We start from the raw sequence: 17,768 nt of genomic DNA, 5'->3' as shown, positions 1-17,768 counted from the left end.
ATAATATTTAAAACAATGGTCCCAGTACTGACAATATACCGTCGATGCACTAATATCTGTTGAAAGTGCATGTTTTTTCAACAGTTTACAGTACGTGTGTGCCGCATTTTCTACATAAATCAGTTACCTTATAAAAATTTTTAAATATCATTATCATTAGAGCAACATCTGCAGCCTTATCCTGATTATTCATACTATTATTTTGCCTCAGATAAGAAAATGTAAATGTAAAAAAACAATCTTTCCCAAGCATGAATGTCATTAGAATTTAATTTGATCAGTGTTAAACACTGTTAGTCAGACTCAGGCTGTAACTAGTAATTACAGAACACTAGTGAATTACTCACAAATATGAATAATGTAATGCACTTGAACAGCAGTTTAAATGTTTTTTTAAATTTTAAGGATTCCCTGTATATGCTGTAATGTTTGTTCTTTTCAATAAAACTGTTTAAATTTATCTGAGCAGCGAGAGTGGAGAAACCAAAATAATGCTATAAAACCTGAATGTGCACTTTTTTCCGCCGTCGAACGGTGAATCAAGAGGGGATCTATAAAGGAGTCAATGAAGATTTAGATTGATAACAAGTACTTTTGAAAGAATCGGAAAGACTGTCAAGTCAATAGAGGTAGAAGAAAAAATGGGTTCAGGTCGATTTTAGCTAAAACCAGTTACAATATACCATATATTTGCAAACTGATATAGATTCCTTTTTTTAATGGCAGACATATCTTCTTTGTTCTTTTCTCTGGTAACTCTTGGGATCATCAGGCCTCTGCCTGCCCTTTTTTATACTACAGCGGAGTACAATGGGCTATTTCACCATGAACACAGTCGATGGTTGTTCACGCTGTGTCAGCTGTGCACTTAACCCTAAATCGCAGCTCTGCGATTAGGGCTCTGTCCATGTAGCCTACCATTTAGCCCTACCACTTAGCCAGCCCTCAGCCGGTCCACTGTAATTAATTTTAGAGAGCTTTACTGAAATCCTGCAGGATCACTTGAGCTAGCTTAGTGAAGCTATTTCCCTGACTGCCTGTCCACTCTGATGACTTTCAGCGGAATTTACATGAGGATTTTTTAAACCAGCCTATTCTCTGTGTTGTCGCTTTCTCTGTATTTCTTTGTATGTGTTTATTTTCTTTGTCTCCATCTCTGTCTTCATGCTCAGTTTCAGAGGTGCGTGCCAAAGGTGACTCTTTTTCATCTGTGGCAGCCGGCTAGCAGAAGTCACACTGAACTGGGGTTCTCTGTCATACATGCTAACTCTTGAAACAACCTCAATCACCCAGCTCCACATCTGAAATAATAGTTCACACCTTGTAAGAGACCACATACCCCACCTCTTTTCAATCTTACATTAAAATTTATATAGACCTTATCAATGATGGCTAGGCCCTTTGACTACATCGGTGCTGACAGACTAGTCCTTCTTTTGCGATTGTCTCTGCTGTGCAGTTCTGTACGGTTTATTTAACATTTTCAAACAAATATGCTAAATGTATTTTTAAAAGTTTATTTGCTGTTGATGTACTTACGTACACATGGCTGGCATTATGAAAGGAGGATATTTAAGTTTTACAACATAGGCAATTAAAGACCAAAAAAACACCTGGAGACAACAGGATACAGAACCTTCAAAACAAGGGAATAACTGAAACAAAGACACAATAAACATTATTAGTAAAGAGTTTTCTAGGATGTGACACAATGTTGGAAACTACAGCAGATCCAAAAAAAAAAAAAAAAATTGATTGGGTGTCAGCTCCATGAATTTCTTTCCTAGTGTTTCCCTACTTCCAGGGGACAGTGTCTTTCATCCTCTTAATGATCCTACATAACAGACAGGAAATGAACTTGACCCCATTTTGAATGTTTGTCTCCTGTTTCCAAGCAACGCAATCCCGTTGAACTTGTTATTATGATGAGGTGGATCGTAATGAGTTTTGAGGTTGTAGTGACAAACATAACATTACAGAACTTCTTGGCCGTACTTCATATCATTCCAGAATTTTATTGCTTTGTGAATCAGTGATAATAAAGATTTGCGTAATGACTGTTGCAGAAAATATAGATTTTCAATATTTGTTATATTTTGCATGTATTTTACCATCTTATATTTCATTGATATATACCGATCAGCCACAACATTAAAACCAGTTGCTGGCTTTAATGTTGTGGCTGATCGGTGTATAGCGATAGTATCACATAGAAAACTGGATAGGATAATTTAATCATCAAATAACAATTTTAATTTTAAACAGTTTAAATAATTTAATTGGAAACCAGACTACCAGGGCTGTATACTGGTTTGAAGCAGGTAAACAGACCTCGGTTGCTGCAGATTTTGCCATCTGGAGATGTGCATCTCCGCTTGCTTTCCCATGGGCTGATATCACACTGGAATTCACATTTGTCTCCATGCCAACCGGCAGCACAGTAACAGTTTCCACAGTAACACTGGCCATGGCCTGGAAGCAGATCAGAACGCACATGCAACAACTGATCAGTTCACCTCTGTCAGTTGTACAGATTAACAGTTACTTACGCAGACTTCACAGATTCTTACTCATTTAAATGTACAAGTTTTAGTACTTCAAAAGTTGTGTACAAATGCCACAAATCTGGACAGAGTAACATTTTTTTCAACCCAAAAAAGAGAAGGCGCCCTCTTTTTTTTTTTTTTTTATAATTTCTTTAATCAAAATTTAATGTGACATATTTTACAAATAACAATACATGCCAGATTTTATTATCTTTTCCTATGCATTTATTTGTCTTGCTTGACAAAATCGACAAGTTAAGACAACTGATGTATTTCTCAAAAAAAGGCCTCAAGCAATTTCAATTATTTGTTTTTCAAAATTAGATTATGAATAGCAAATTAACAAGGAAAAGCCGTGAAAAACCTGTGGGGAACACAGAGAAGAGTATAACACCATCATGTGCAGTAGATACGACAGGTCAAACCACACTTAACTTCCAATTAACCTTCATGGACTTGTAAGGCTGATGTATTTTCCTATTTCAAATTGTACAAAGGGCGTCGCATTGATTTAGAGTCTGGCAATTCATGGCCACATGTGGGAAATAATGTTCGTGCGAAACTGTACAAACCAAAAACTGTTCAGGAGGTTTGAACATTCGCTCATCAGCCAGCTAGCTAGATGAGAAGATCAATAAATGTTAACTCCATCAGTAGGATGTAGAAACTCTGTCTGGCAGACTTTTTAATATATCCAGCTGACTTCTTTGAAAATGAGTACCCTGCAAAAATATTCTAAATATGCGTTATATGGCTACATACATAACGTCACGTTGAGTCAGTGCCGTGTAACGGTGCAAAAAAGACTGGGGCTGAACCTAAGACTGGGGCTTCTGGCACAAAAAGTTAGAATCCTCACCTGTTGATGCTCCATGTAGAAGACATAAATGAACAACTTTGTTCTTGTTTTTAACGGTAGAACCAGTTAGCCATTAGTTAAGAATTAAAGGTTGGATGTATGATTTGTTGTTACTTTTTTCGAACAATGTCTTTCACTTTCCAATTAAATCCAATCAAGAGTCAGACAGCTAACAACAGACTAACGTCTGATTCAGTGCCTATAATCTGAAACACACCACTTCAGCATGTCGAGAACTTGACAGGCCTGCTGTGCCTGGTTGCGGTTGCTAGGCTATGATTGATCAACTGTTGTTCAGTGGAGGGTTAGCTTATGCAGTAAATCGACGTCAGGGCCCTCTAACTTTCAGACAGCAATTCAACAAATTGTGGCAGTGTGCCTTTAAGCGGTCATTCAAACATAGAACTACCGCAGTTGGCCCGACGGCAGCTTACACGCGAAGCAATGAGTCAGCTAAGAGAGAGGGACGAGATGGGGAAGTCCTTGAACAGTCGTATGTTAAACGAAGAGTGAGAGCGTGAGACAGGGGTTGTGAGGCATACCTCCACACACCTCTCCGGTGTCCTCATCCAGACACTCGTTGTCGTCACACTCACAGAAACGTCCTGTCACCAGACCCCTGTTCTCCTTATTGTCACACATGCAGCTACCACAGTGGCAGGTGCCTACGGAAGATACCAGCTTTAGACAAAGTTTAAGCTTATTTTTCGGAGAAGGTTAAGTTTGTAGGTGTGTGTGTGTGTATGTGTTCACAGTGTGAGGCTGTAGATGGGAGGATGTGTGTATGTTCTGATGCCGTGCACTGTACGACCAAGAACCCAGAGTGTTTGCAGCTTTGTACTGGAGGCGCCGTCAGTACGCCGTGTGCCAAGAGATCCAGACTGGTGCCGGACAGGTGTGTTTGTGTGCGTTCACGTGCGTGTGTGCTGGGGGTTTTTCGAATGGTGCACCATAGGGACAGAAGGCTAGACAACTGCATGCTGTGAATAAATTTGCAATTCAAACAGGGCCACATACTGTACAGTACATGCTTTCACAGACACACACAAGCTCGCATGCAGACGCACAAATACACGTTCATCCTTCATTTAGCTGGAGGCATTGCGGGCCAGTGGTGAGGTTAAGCCCAGGTGGGCGAGGGGCTGTCGGTGTGTGGAAAATAACCTCAGCCCAGACATCGCCTCACACTGTGCGTCTTCAGTGTGCCAAAGCTTAATCATGTGTTCCACAGAGATAAACACACAAACTGGGACTGTGTGCATCAAATATGCTCTGGCTTGCAAGATTTAAGACCAAACTGAATTATCAATACTTACCTTACTTACATCGTTGTTAACTCAAGATGTCAATCTTCCCAAAGATGCTCATTCATGCACTGATTTATTAATCTGCCTGTGTTAGTTGTCCATGCTGCTGGATACAGTACGTGTGAGAGCAAAGAGATCACAAGTACCTGCCTTAACCGAAAGAATGGACTTTAAAAGGGGTTTGTAAGTTGTAAATAAAGGCTTTATCGTGGTTAATAATAATTATATTCATGTTTTGGTCAGTAATAAGCTAATAACAAGGACAAATTCATGCAAAAATATGAACTGCAGACTAGATGACTCATTAGAAAAATCTGAATCCCCCCAAATCATGTGTTTTTGACTTTGTAATAAGAAATCACATCTTTGTTTATTAATGTCTGAAGATTTTGCAGCCTGGCAACTGAAAAAACACAATGTTTTGTCTTTATTAACAGCTGGCTACTAGTCTATAAAGCACTTATAAAAACCATTAGTTCAAGCCATTGGTTAGAACTTATAAACCATTTTCAGAGAATGCTTTGTTGGAAAGTGATACCAAAAGCAAAATACTAAAAATGCTATTTTATGTAACTGAACAGCATATTGTGCATATGTGTATGTGAGTTTGCAATGCTGGTTGTTTGTTTGATACAGGTTTTTGTTAATGCCTGAGTGTCTTTTCATGCAACTGTGCAATAAGACTCACTGTTTGTATACGTGTGTGGATATGCGTGTGTGGTCACATTACCTCTGTTGGAGCAAACCACCCCCTGTGGGTTTTTGCAGAGCTCTTTGCTCTTCTTGCTGGGTAGGTTACAGTCTTCCTGGAACTGGCAGGCATCTCCGAACCAGCCTTCATCACACTCACACATCCCACAGTCACAGTAGCCACGGTCTGAAGGGTCAAAGAACACACGTATCGGTTTTGTTACAGGAATATGTTGGCATTGCACTACCAGGAGAGCACAGGAATTAGAGATATAGGATTCATTTGCCCCTGACTCTTAATTATTGTAAAAGACACATTGTACTCGAAAGTGACTCTTTTTAATGGATGCGAAATATCATACATTTCCCTTGAGATGCATAAATATACATATATTAAACATGCAGGCCAGCAGTACCATGTTTCCATTATATTTTTAAGTCTCATTTGCAAAACAAACTTTTTGGGTACAACGTTTCAGGGTGATACTCTAGCTTCCCCATCAAGCACTCAGTGAGAACAGTGGCTTGTTTAGTGTTCAGGGGACTTACACGGGCAGTTTGGCGTCACTATTTTCTCATCATTCTGATGGCTACAGTGAGCAGTATGAAAACCAGGAGGAATCATATGATGCAAATGAGGGCTGTTGACAAGTTATTATAAATGTTGCTCCTATTGCATTGAGCAGGGAGGGGCCTTGTATGTCGCACTCAATCATTCTCCTCACTCGTTCATCATGTAAATGTGGTGTCCTTTTCAAGGGCTATCCATCAGTCATTAACAACAGGCAAGTCCCCTGTCTCTTCTCATTATCGATACGTCTCAGGGGACACTCGGGAACAGTTACGAGGAGAAGAAGAATGTAGAAAGTGCACTTCAAGGAAAGCTGCACAACTGAGACAATACGTTTCTGAGGAAAATAAATTCATTTAGAAAAATTGTTGTCATACGAACTGTTCAAATTGTGAGGCTCTGAGTAGACTGTGCTCTCTGCTGGCTGTCTAGGCAACGTATTATATTTACATTATAAATCCTACTGTGACAATGGGACCTTCATCTATGTACAAATATAGCGAGATTTCAACAAATCAAACAAAGTTCAAAATTTTTTTGATTTGTTATTACAATTTTGCCATATATAGGTTAGAAATAATCTTGTGAAGCTATGGGTAAACTGCATTACTTGCTAGGTGAGTTTTCTTATGCAGATTTACTGTACCCCTCTGGGTCATTTGATTTTTCAGTACACACTCAGCACATATTTATGGAGATAATCTGAATGAGATTAAAATATTCCTTTTGCAATGTATCATTTAAGTTTTGCAGATGGGAGCTACCACACAATGGCTATAAAACAGAATTAGGTCTGTCCAACTTAATTCAGCGGAGTGTTCCAAAGTTACTGCCACCCACTAGCCCCCATTAATCTCCGCCTGACAAGAACTCTGACATATAAAACGGCTCCTCTTTGTCTGATGGGTGAAAGTTTATGTGCGTGGGCAGGTGGTTGTCCGTTGAAAGTTTTTCCTCGCTGGTGCTTCCAGAGCAGTAGTTCCCTGAGGCTTGGGGGGTTTCAGGGTCCTTCCTGAACTCCTCCGACAGACACATATGCCCAGCAAAATCACGTCCCGACCACAGATACATTCGGTTGGGGGCTGGAGAGATCTGTACCGGTGTCAGTGGCAGTAATAACAGGTGATGTAGCGTGATCGTGATTAACTGCTGACACGGAGAGGATGGTGACTCATGTAGCAAGCAAATTTTGGATTTGAATTTATCCTGTTCCTGCTTGATGATGAAAAAGGCGTAATATTGGCAGGGAGATAAACAAGAAAATAGGTTTGTATGGAACATAATAATTCAGCAATAATTACTGGTCAAATATATGTGCTAACAGTAATTTACTAACTGTGAATAGAAAACAATTATATCACTTGCATTTGAATCAATCTTGGGGATATTATGAGCTTTCAGTGTGATTTCAATTATAAGAAGAACTATAGTGCAAAACATAAATTACATACTGTGAATCTAACAACTCCCTGAGACTGTCTCTGTGCTCATTTATTACTTGTACTTGATGTTTCCTCTCCAAATGACATTTCCCCACTTACTTTGTTTGGATCGTATTCTCCATAACACGATACTCATTTCAGTGAGTAATTATTCCTACTTGCTTTCCTCTCCCTGTGGCGTTGTGGAGCGTGAAGCATCAGCACGTCAGCTCATGTTCTGTGGAAAAGATCTGGGAGACACCTGTCTCAGGTAATAACTCATTCTCTGTATGTACTGTCCTCATGATGAGGAACTCCTGCTTTCATCCTTCTACTTTCTACAATTCTCCAACAATAGGCATTCAGTTTACAAATTTTTTGTATTCAAAACTTTGTAATTCTTCAAAAGATTTTTTTTTTTAAACCCGTTCTGTCCAAGATCACAGGTTAACGCTTTATATTACAGCTTGCAATGTGAAGTGTAAAACTTTTACAGTGTAATTCGGTGTCCCAGTACAGTGTGTACCGATACATACTGTACGTGAAAGTACACGGGAACGAGATGTGAAGTAAGGGACTGATACGCCAAAAATCTCGGAGCATAAAAAGAATTGATACTGTAGGTATTTACAGTATGACCTGCTGAGCAACAAAGCTGGAAGTTTGGGGAAATGTGGTTTAAAGAGTTCTGTAGCGCCACATAAATCTGCTGTGATTTTGTTTTCAAATTTACCATAGACAACTTACCAACACTTGAGTGGTACAGACAATAACAAAAGGAGGATAGACAAACTACATACTGTTGTTCCTTTTTTTTTTTGTTTGCAGAAAAATACTGTGGGCCAATAGCCTCTATCTTACCGGGTATGTTGTAAAGTAGGTCTACCATTGGGGTGCAACATGTACTTCAGAAGCACGAGGTGGGTAAAGCAACTGCGCTTGCGTCCCTAAACGACAGCTGAACAGTCTCAGCCGCCCCTCACTTCAACACCTAAAACATCGAGGGCCAGTTTGCAACTTTGTTATAAAAATTCCTACAGTATAGTTTTCTTTAAGTTCCCAGATTGTTTCTCCATTATTCCCCAACTTCATTGATGTGTGCATCGGTATGTACTGTGCTAGTACACCATTCATACAAAAAAATGACACTGTAATTTATCCAGAATTACGCTGTGTTGTGGGCCATAATCTAATTAATTACTGATCACAGCAATGTAGAAAACCATATTTCCCAAGTTTTAGGTCAAAATTTCATTTTACTAGTGGAGTTGGACAGACTTGAATGGCTATTTCTCCTTGCAGCCCACGCTAGAATCACTAGGTGACTCACCGACAAGGCGCCTACTAGAGCTCTGACCATCTTATTAAGAGCACATCAAAATATGTACCAAAAAATAGAAAAAAATAATGAGATGAACAATTTAATGCGCTGTTGCTCAAGGACTGCGCTCCACTGTGAGTCCATATTTGCTGATTTTATCTCTCTCGTTGGGAAATAAACAGAAATTATGCATTAAACCCATTAGTCACTTTGGACAGACTGCCATTAGTAAGCTGTTCTCTCATGATTAGTTTATATCATCTGTCTATAATGTGTCCTTATTGGAAACAACATCATAAGCTTACATAATACTGACGGAAAGTGCATCTGGAGGAGTTTGATTTGGAACAGCACCGGCTAAACTGGCTTCTAATGTGCCGCTGACATAAAACTCCCTTGGGTGGGATCTTCTCTGGCTCTGGCAGGTGAAGCAGAGTGCTAGGGGCTGAGCCAGGGAAAGAACAGAGGCTCTGAACACCCATAGCTTGAGAGAGAGGGAGAGAGAAAGGGAGAGAGAAAGCGGTAGAGTGGCTAAAATGTGTTCCGACAGAACCCCAAAACAACCATCCATCAGGGGGAAAAGGGTTTTCGCTCCCATGCTTGCACCTCCCTATTTCAACTGTTCCTTTGAGATAGGAGGAGAAGGACACACATACGATGAAGTCGGAATTGTAATCATAAAGAATTCTAACGTTACAGACTGTTTTGGATTGCAGACATGCTTGGCTTTCCGCCTCAATCCACATCAGTGGCTGGGGGGGATGGTAGCTGTTATTAGATATGCAGGGAGAACCACTGACCTGCGTTTGATCAAACATTTTGTGCGCTATTACAGGAAGTATTGCTGCATTGAGAGTCTTGGATAAAGAAAAATTCAAATAAATGATTAGTTGTGTTCCAATTAAGAATGAACGCAAAGATGATTGCTAACTGAGGAGTTCAGTCTTGATATACTGGTCTAATTCTACTCAATATTTTGACAGTAATTACTAACAAGTTGACGCAGTATTTTTTTCACTGGGATATTGCAAGCCTGCAGCACCCTGGGCCACTCTCTATTTTTCTGACAAAGGAAAAAGACCATACAGTAAATCGAAGAGAAGCACAGCCTGTCTGAACCCAAACCAGAGGAAAACACTTTGCTCAGTTCAGCAGAGACAGGGGGAGAGAGTGAGCGAGACAGACAAAGCAAAAGAAAGGGGAGAGAGATCTCAGGAGGCTCATTCGATGAGGGGAGAAAAGAGGGAAGCCTGTGAAAAAGAGAAGGGAAACATTGCCATGTTGATCTTCATTTATGACAACAGGGGAGTTATTACAGAAATTACATAAATACAAAATAACCTCAAAAAACTTGATTTTAATATTCCTTCAAACGATCAAAAACAGGGTCAGGGTATTCTACTCGAAAACTTCAGAAATGTTCAAAAGTTATGTTTCTCGTGTGCTGTAGCTTATTTTCAAAACGGGGCACAGAAAACAGAGCAGGAAGTTTAAATACATATAAATGGTTTTGCACAGTTGGTGAACAGATGTTAGTCCAGGTCATCATCCTCTTCTCTGCTACAATGTGGGATGTACCAGAGAGAGGAAAAACCTGAGGGACATCATCAGCGCTTTGTGTGAATCCTGGAAAATCAACACTTATTCAACAAAAATGGTTCTGGATAGTTTTTTGGATATCTACTACAAACACCTTCCATTATATTGTAATGGAATAGGCGGTGTTTTCAGTTTTATCTTGGAACATGCCATGGCAGTGTGCCGATTTACTGGCAATTTTTCTAGCCACAGATCTAGTAGTATACCATAGTACTGGCCATAGCATAAAAATTTTTTTACATGGTATAACCCAGAATGATTTCTGCCATCCCGGTACCCAATCCATTCAAAGCATGACTTTGCAGTAGTCCCATCATGCACACAATAGATTCATGACATAGGGGCAGCAGCTGCTGGTTTCAGAAGTATAATTTGTCATTGTAAATTCCCATTTAAAAGTTTGATATCCTGGATGTTCCTTAATATAGAAACACAGAAGCCTGTGTTTCAATTCTGCTATAGGTTAACATTCAGCGGTAGTGGTAATTTTATAACCTGAGACACTTCCTATGTACTGGATCAAAAAATGGGGGGGGGGGAAGAAATGTTAAACAAAATGTTTAACAAAGGAGTATCAATGCAACTTTTATTCTGAGAAAAATAATGCAACGCATAATAAGAATATATTATAGTCATCTCCTCAGAATAAAATGCCAAGAAGACCTATTCACTTTCATCTAATCATCCCGAAAGAGGGCAGTAACATATCAGTATATGAACTGCTCCCATATTCTTCTATAATGCCTCCATCCCAGGATGGATTGGACAAGAACACCCTGGGCAGTGTCCTACATACTACATACATATACAGAACTTCCAGTTCAGATTCACTTGTTCAGTTCAATGTCTATTGATTGCATCCACAAGAAAATCTGTGCAACAAAAGGACAGACCGTGTAAAATCCCCACAGAAAGGACCGGGATCTTGTACCAAACTGTGTACATTGTTGCTCTGTGGTGACGGTACCATTCCTTATACTTTCCTATACAGTAAAGTGAAGTAAATAAAATAAATGGAACTGAAAATTATTTCACTTGGGATTTCTTCAACATGACAAAAGAGAACACATTCGACAGTCAGTCAGAAATATTTTTATATTGCTCAGACCTACAGCTTCTTTGTCCAGCTTGACTTGTTGCTTTAACTGAGAAGATTTGAATTAGCCCATGTTTGTCTGATGAATGCCATCCAAGGTAAAAAAAACAAAACAAAAAAAACAACTCAATGCCAGGAAAGCTTATGGTTTTGGAAAGGAAAAAACAGACAGTTTATCCCTAAGGAGAAAAATCTATTGGATCTTATCAGTGGGCAGTTGTGAGAGGCAGAGATAAGGGAGCCACAGGGAGAGAAATTGGCTGGTGATCTCAGACAGCAGACCATGCGTGCTGCATGGGCCATTGAGCAATGGGGCGAAGCGGTGTATTCTTTTCAATACGCTTTGAGTATAACGGTTGGACCCTGTGTGTACATGGACATATGACTGTGTGAGTATGTGACTGGTTGTGAATATTTGTGTGCGCACATGAGTATTACATTGTGAGAAAAAGCCCGATGCTGTCTGTGTGTGTGTGTGTGTGTGTGTGTGTGTGTGTGTACGGTGTCTGTCTGTGTGTCTGGGTGTGAAAACCCATTCCTCTTCTGATGCATCTAGCTTCCATTTGCAGACTGTGTAACAATGAGTGAAACCCCATTATCGGGCTGAAGCAGGGCCTTCTCACTCCAGACTGCTGAACCATAATGAGCTCCTCACAGCAGCCAACTTGTCTACCCAAATAAATCACTGCACCCCTCACATGCACACACGCACACATGCACACATAACTCCAATAAACCCTGACACTCCAGCCCGGTGACTACAGAGGACACAAAGAGGAGGATTTTTTTCCCTTACATCAACATATGGGGATCAACCTCTCTCACAGCTTCCAGGGTAAGCACCTCAATAAGTGTCTGCTTGGTAAAAACTTAAACGAGTTGAAAATAAATTATACAACTCTGCAGAGCCGAGGCAGACAGCACGGTCAGATGATAACTCTCATTGCGCTAAACAATACCTTTAGCATAATTTAATCATTTAATTAATTGTTTATAAGAAAATAAGAATAATAGCAAAAACCTAACAAAAACAACATCTCAAGCTACAGCTGTCAAAATGACCATAAAGATAAATCTACAACTAAAACAGTTTAAACAAAAACTGAACTTTGAGTGCAGACGCCCTAGCAAGTATTTTTTCTGCGAACTTGTAAAATTTCAGGCAGCGGGCAAAGTTCAAAGCTGTACCTCCCAGCAAAAGCTGATGCCTTGGTAGCATATGCGAGTCAACCAGCTGTCTATTACCAATGAAAGCCTTTGAAGCACTGCCAAGGTGATACGGGTTCTCAAAGACACAATACAGCACCCCTCTGATTCGGCAATAGAGATAGTAACACAGAAGACACAAAAATATTCTAAATCCTCCTAAAGTCTGTGAAATACATCTCACTGTCTGAAATAATATGAAGAGCCTAAATAAATTTACTAGGTTTTTGCATTACTCCCTTAAGCTTTCCATTCGTCCTAGCACCTGGCTGAAACAGACTCTAAAAATCACCTGGAGAGTCCATTTGCCATGTAAAACCACACTGAAGGGATCTGTTAGAACACTTACTGACCCATCACCAGCAACCATACTCAAGTAGTTTAGAATATGTGGAGCTGTGTGTCTGTACATAACTTCAGAGTCACATGTTAATCATTTTAAAAGAAAAATTGGATGTTAAAACATTTATTGGACAATATCCAAATAAAAGAACAGAGAACAGTGCGGTAATCTTTGACTCCTTGCTATAACACCAAACCATCTGATTATTTTCTGTGTCAATACTTATATCATTGTACACACCATTGCAAGTTTTCCCATTATGCGCACCACAGACCCAGTCGTGGCACTCGCAGCGAGGCCCATAGAACTTCCCTGGATCGGTGGCCTCGCAGATACAGACGCCGCAGTCACATTTGCCCCTCCCACTGCAGATCTTGCCATCAGGTGTCCGGCAGCGGCGCAGGGATGACTCTGTGGACAGTTTACACACACCACCCACCTGGCTGGGAAAAAGAAAGAAGGGTCAGCTGTTCTGCAGCTTTGGAAACGTCTGAGGTCAAGGATCAAGTGTGCTACCACCTGTGTCTGTTTGAAATACAGAAGACCACATCTGTGCAAAAGTATTCACGCTCTGATGTGGCAGAAATATCTCGTGGCGGCAAGTTCTTTCATTCATACATCAAAAAGGCCCAAAGGCACAGTTAGGGTTAGGATTGGTTAGGTTTAGGCACAAAAACTACTTGGTTAGGTTTAGGAAAAGATAGCGGTTTAGGTTAAAATAAGTACTTTCTCAGGAGTTAGAGGACCTTCGTCACCACAGTTACAATAATAGACACAAAGTTAGGGTCGTCGTTGTGAGTGTCGGGGATAAAAGAAACAACATCAGTTTCACACGGGAAATGAACAACGGACTCCTGTGTGAAACTCCTCTGTTTTGTTGACCCATCCATCCAGCCCAACCACCTCCTAACACAGACTTGGTCGCTCTATCTATCGCGTCACCCAACTTCCTCCTTTGCTCCTGTCATAATTACTTCGACCGCCAGAGGTAGCCCAGTAGTGAAACGTAACTGTGTTCTTTTAGTAGGGGACAGTCTTATTTGGGTCTATATAAAGAAGAAACACAACTGCCTTGGAAACACACACACACACACACACACACACACACACACACACACACACACACACACACACACACATACACACACACACACACACACACACATCAAATGTGGAGGAGGATCAGGCTAATATATCAAATTGCGCAGAAACAGCCTCACCTTTCACGGGGCACACTTCAGCAGCTGTTGCGGTGCTTCGTTTTTACTCCGCGGGGTATCTCAGCGAGATTTGTTACATTTGGATGCTGTCTGACATTCTTTTTCTATTCCTGCCCACTCTTGATATTGGCCAGCTGTCCAATTCGGTAACAGTAGACACATTTCAAACATTCCACAGATAAAGTGTTCCTGACACTCCCATTAAAATCAAATACAGAATGTGTGTGTTCCAGGGGTCACGGGGAGGTTAAACAAGTTCCATGTCACACAGGCTTCACCCACTGATGGCCTTTTCAGGCTTGACCAAACTCCTCCGTCGAGCAGCTCACTGAATTTTGAAAATATCTGCTAATCAGGATGAGCCCTAGTCCTTTACCATGACAACATGACATGAGATGACTTTCTGCAGTCAAGCATGACCCTGTCTCTGCCTTCCACTATTTTACACTGCCCTCCAGCCTCAGCTGATCTTCATTAGGATTGCTACATCTGCTGTGAGCTTGTGCTGATGCTGTCAGGCTTGTTTGGTCTGCAGGGTGAAGCAGCTTCAGCAACATGGGACTCCATTATGATGGGTAATGTAATCTAGAAGATGGCAAGGAAGACAGTGATGGTGGGGAAATTCCCATTTCAGGCTTCACTATCTCACTTTCTCCCCGAACCTGGGTGCGTGATTTTAGCCCTGGAAGAGTTAGGCTAAAAAAGGGACATTGCTTAGGGCCTGATTAACTGCCAATGCTGACAGTGTCAGAAAATGCATTTGCATTTTTGGTGGCAATTTCAACGGAATTTTAATGGATGTTGTTTAAAAAAAATGGCTGATTAAAGTTGTCCTCAGACAAGTAATGCCTGCACCACAACACTGCAGCCTAAACCAGACCTGGGCGTGCCTTATTTTTTTCTGGCACTTCTGTTTCAGCAAGACATTTGTATTTCACCATGCAGTCTTAAAAAATCCAGCTGCTCACCTCTCAGTCTCCCAGTGAGTCCTTCCTTTATTGCAAGGCTCTGTAGAAGAAGCCATTTGAGACTACTGAGGAGATTCACTCAAACTACTCTCCAATAAGACAGCTTTGTATTTGGCCATGACCTTGGCAATGTAACAATGTAAATGAGCAGTTTGTGCTCCCTGTTGGTTCAACTGACCTGTTTGCTCATTCAGAGGGCTAAAAATTGTGGTTTACTTAACTCAAATCCATCATTTGTACCTAAGAACAACAGGTGTTCTTTTGTGTCTGCAACTAAATGCATTTTTCCCCCGTGTCACTTGGGAAAGAAGAAAGAATTGCATGGTTTGTGTCCTAACAGCCAACAAAGCCAAATTAGTGCAGCCTCACAACATTTGTTAAAAACTGCGGATGCAGCCTCACAAATTCTGTAAAAAAGTTTTTATTGGAACAAAACTTAAAGGGTTAAGCTAATGGCCATCTGACCACTGACATGCTCTTAGGTTCTGCAACTGCATGGAATGTTTCTTTCTTTTCTCAAAGCTAGCAAAACATTTTCACACCACTGAATCTGACTAAACGGCCTTTCAAATACTTGAAATGCAAATTTCAGGCATTTCTTCTCCACTTTTTTTTAACCTTTGAAAGGTATTAAATAAGCCTTTTTTTCCCAGTACTGTTCTGTGGGTGGCTTAGTTTAGTTTAGTTTAGTTTAATTTATTAAGATAAAAAAAAAAAAATCTATACATGCTACATGTATATTGATGATTTCTTTTATAATGGTTGTGTATGGTCTCTGGCCCCAAGCACCTCATGTGACCTCCAATTTCAATGTACAAATATCAACTTGTGTTGTTCCTGGGGCCTTTTGTTTGTCCCTTAAACCATAGGGCTCCTAAAAGGGCAAAGCGTGGGTTAAAAAGAATAAAGCTAATGTATTGTTACCCTAGTTTTATGAGTATAGACGGAGCCCTCAAACCTTATTCCCTATGCTCTAAGAAATCGCTTACTTTGTGGATGTCATGTGGACTGAGCATTACATGGATATTTCATAACACTCCTAGCCTGTGCTCATAGAACTGAGGTTACAAAACATAGCCTTGATTGCTGACTGTTTCACACCTACAATCTTTCACACTGTCCAGTTGTTATGAAGACACACCTGGTAAACAAACAAGGAAGCGATTATTTGGATATGTATAGGGGAAAACAGAGGAAAACTGTGTGATCACTGCGATGCTTTCTGAGGTAAAGCATGTGTGGGGTTGCCACTGCTGTTCAATAAATAGTATGCAATGTACAGTAGGATATACACAATATAATCAATACACAAGCACGGTGCGCTTGCTCGGAGTAAACACCCCCTCTGCAGCTGAGTTAAGTTTAAATCGCATGGCAGCATTTACAGTTCTGCTGATGGGGGCTCCACTGTAAAAGACAAAGATAAACAGAAATGAATGTTTCACGTTCATATTTTAACCAATTCCAGCGACTGACTGCGTGTCATTCTTTCCATTTTTTCCCCCAGAAAATCAAAGGTTTTACAGCATTAGGGACTTAAGTTAAATACTCTTGATTTTAGAGTAAAAATGTTACTATTTGGGTCACACACTTTTTGCATAAATGTGTTTTTTTTTCTGTTTCTGGCTACAAATAATCGCTCAGTAAAAGCTTGAAATACATAACCTTTGCTCCAGCCAAAATGTCACTGTGGCTTCTCTTGCACCAAACACATGACCAAGAAAGTTGTCATAACAGTGTTATAATGCTTCATGTCAGCTAAGTAAAATAAATGAATGTCCTTAAGTTTTAAACAATGCTCTGCAATATTAGAAAAACAAACAAGAGAAAAAAACTAAGGAGCAGGCTTTTGCCTTATGACTTGGCATGCAGCATTATGACATTTGGCAACTACAACAGCATAGAGAAACTGGACAAAACTTTGCACTTGCAAACTACATGTATAGGCACTCCACTTTTCCACTTTTCCACTTTGTGCTCTTCAAATGTTGTCTTTGTCAGCAAGACTCTGCACCTCGCTCTTCCTTCTTGCTCTCCAGACTACCCCAAAATAAACAAGAAAAAAACGAAGCTGTGTGGAAACTCACCTCACCGATTGTAACAAAGTGTCCTCCACGGTAGAGAGCAGAATCAGAAACAACGGCACTAACATGGACTGTACCAAAACCTCAGTGTGCATGTTTAAATCCCACAGAAGCCTGAAGTAAAGTAGCTTGAAGGAATGTCCCAATCTTTCTCTCCTTAAACAGACAGGACAGGAAGAGAGAGTGAGAGGGAAAAGAAAAGGAGAGAAGGAGAGGAAGAGCAGCAGGCTGGCCTGAACTGGGTCAGTCCCTTCAGAGGCCAGCAGTCCTCTCCATACAAGTGCCTTTGATTAGTCTTGACTCTCAGACACAGTCCTGGGCAGGAGCTGGAGTGGGGAAAACTGCCAAAATGAAAAGTCACCAGTTTGACATGTAATTAGAAGCAGACTGGTTTTTTGTTTTTTTTTAATTTTTTTGTTTCACTTTTTCCCCCTTCATTTTCCAGATGATCTCTCTATGATGCTGTAGTTTTGTTTCTATTTCCTTATGATGCTGTTAATAATACATGAGAGCCAGAATCAACCCCTGCCCCTAACA

The 17,768-nt window shown here is 40.4% G+C and overlaps 1 protein-coding gene across 2 annotated transcripts in view; it reads right to left on the bottom strand.

The window, feature by feature from the left end:
* itgbl1 (integrin, beta-like 1) overlaps positions 1–17,501 on the bottom strand; it is a 40,574-nt gene extending 23,073 nt beyond the window's left edge. For both annotated transcript variants that reach the window (XR_005709056.1, XM_040147680.1), the window contains exons 1-5: positions 17,235–17,501; positions 13,200–13,402; positions 5,443–5,589; positions 3,948–4,070; positions 2,332–2,472 (exon numbers count right to left, since the gene is read on the bottom strand). Coding sequence is in view for 1 of the 2 variants with exons in the window: in XM_040147680.1 (XP_040003614.1) it covers positions 2,332–2,472; positions 3,948–4,070; positions 5,443–5,589; positions 13,200–13,402; positions 17,235–17,326 (706 nt within the window). In the remaining variant the exon portion in view is untranslated. The remainder of the gene's footprint in view (positions 1–2,331; positions 2,473–3,947; positions 4,071–5,442; positions 5,590–13,199; positions 13,403–17,234) is intronic.
* Positions 17,502–17,768: the final 267 nt, after the last annotated feature.

Source organism: Xiphias gladius, chromosome 16 (genome assembly GCF_016859285.1).
Source record: "Xiphias gladius isolate SHS-SW01 ecotype Sanya breed wild chromosome 16, ASM1685928v1, whole genome shotgun sequence".
NCBI lineage: Eukaryota > Metazoa > Chordata > Actinopteri > Istiophoriformes > Xiphiidae > Xiphias > Xiphias gladius.
Note: the sequence above shows the minus strand (reverse complement) of the source record. Positions and strands in the feature narration are given on the sequence as shown.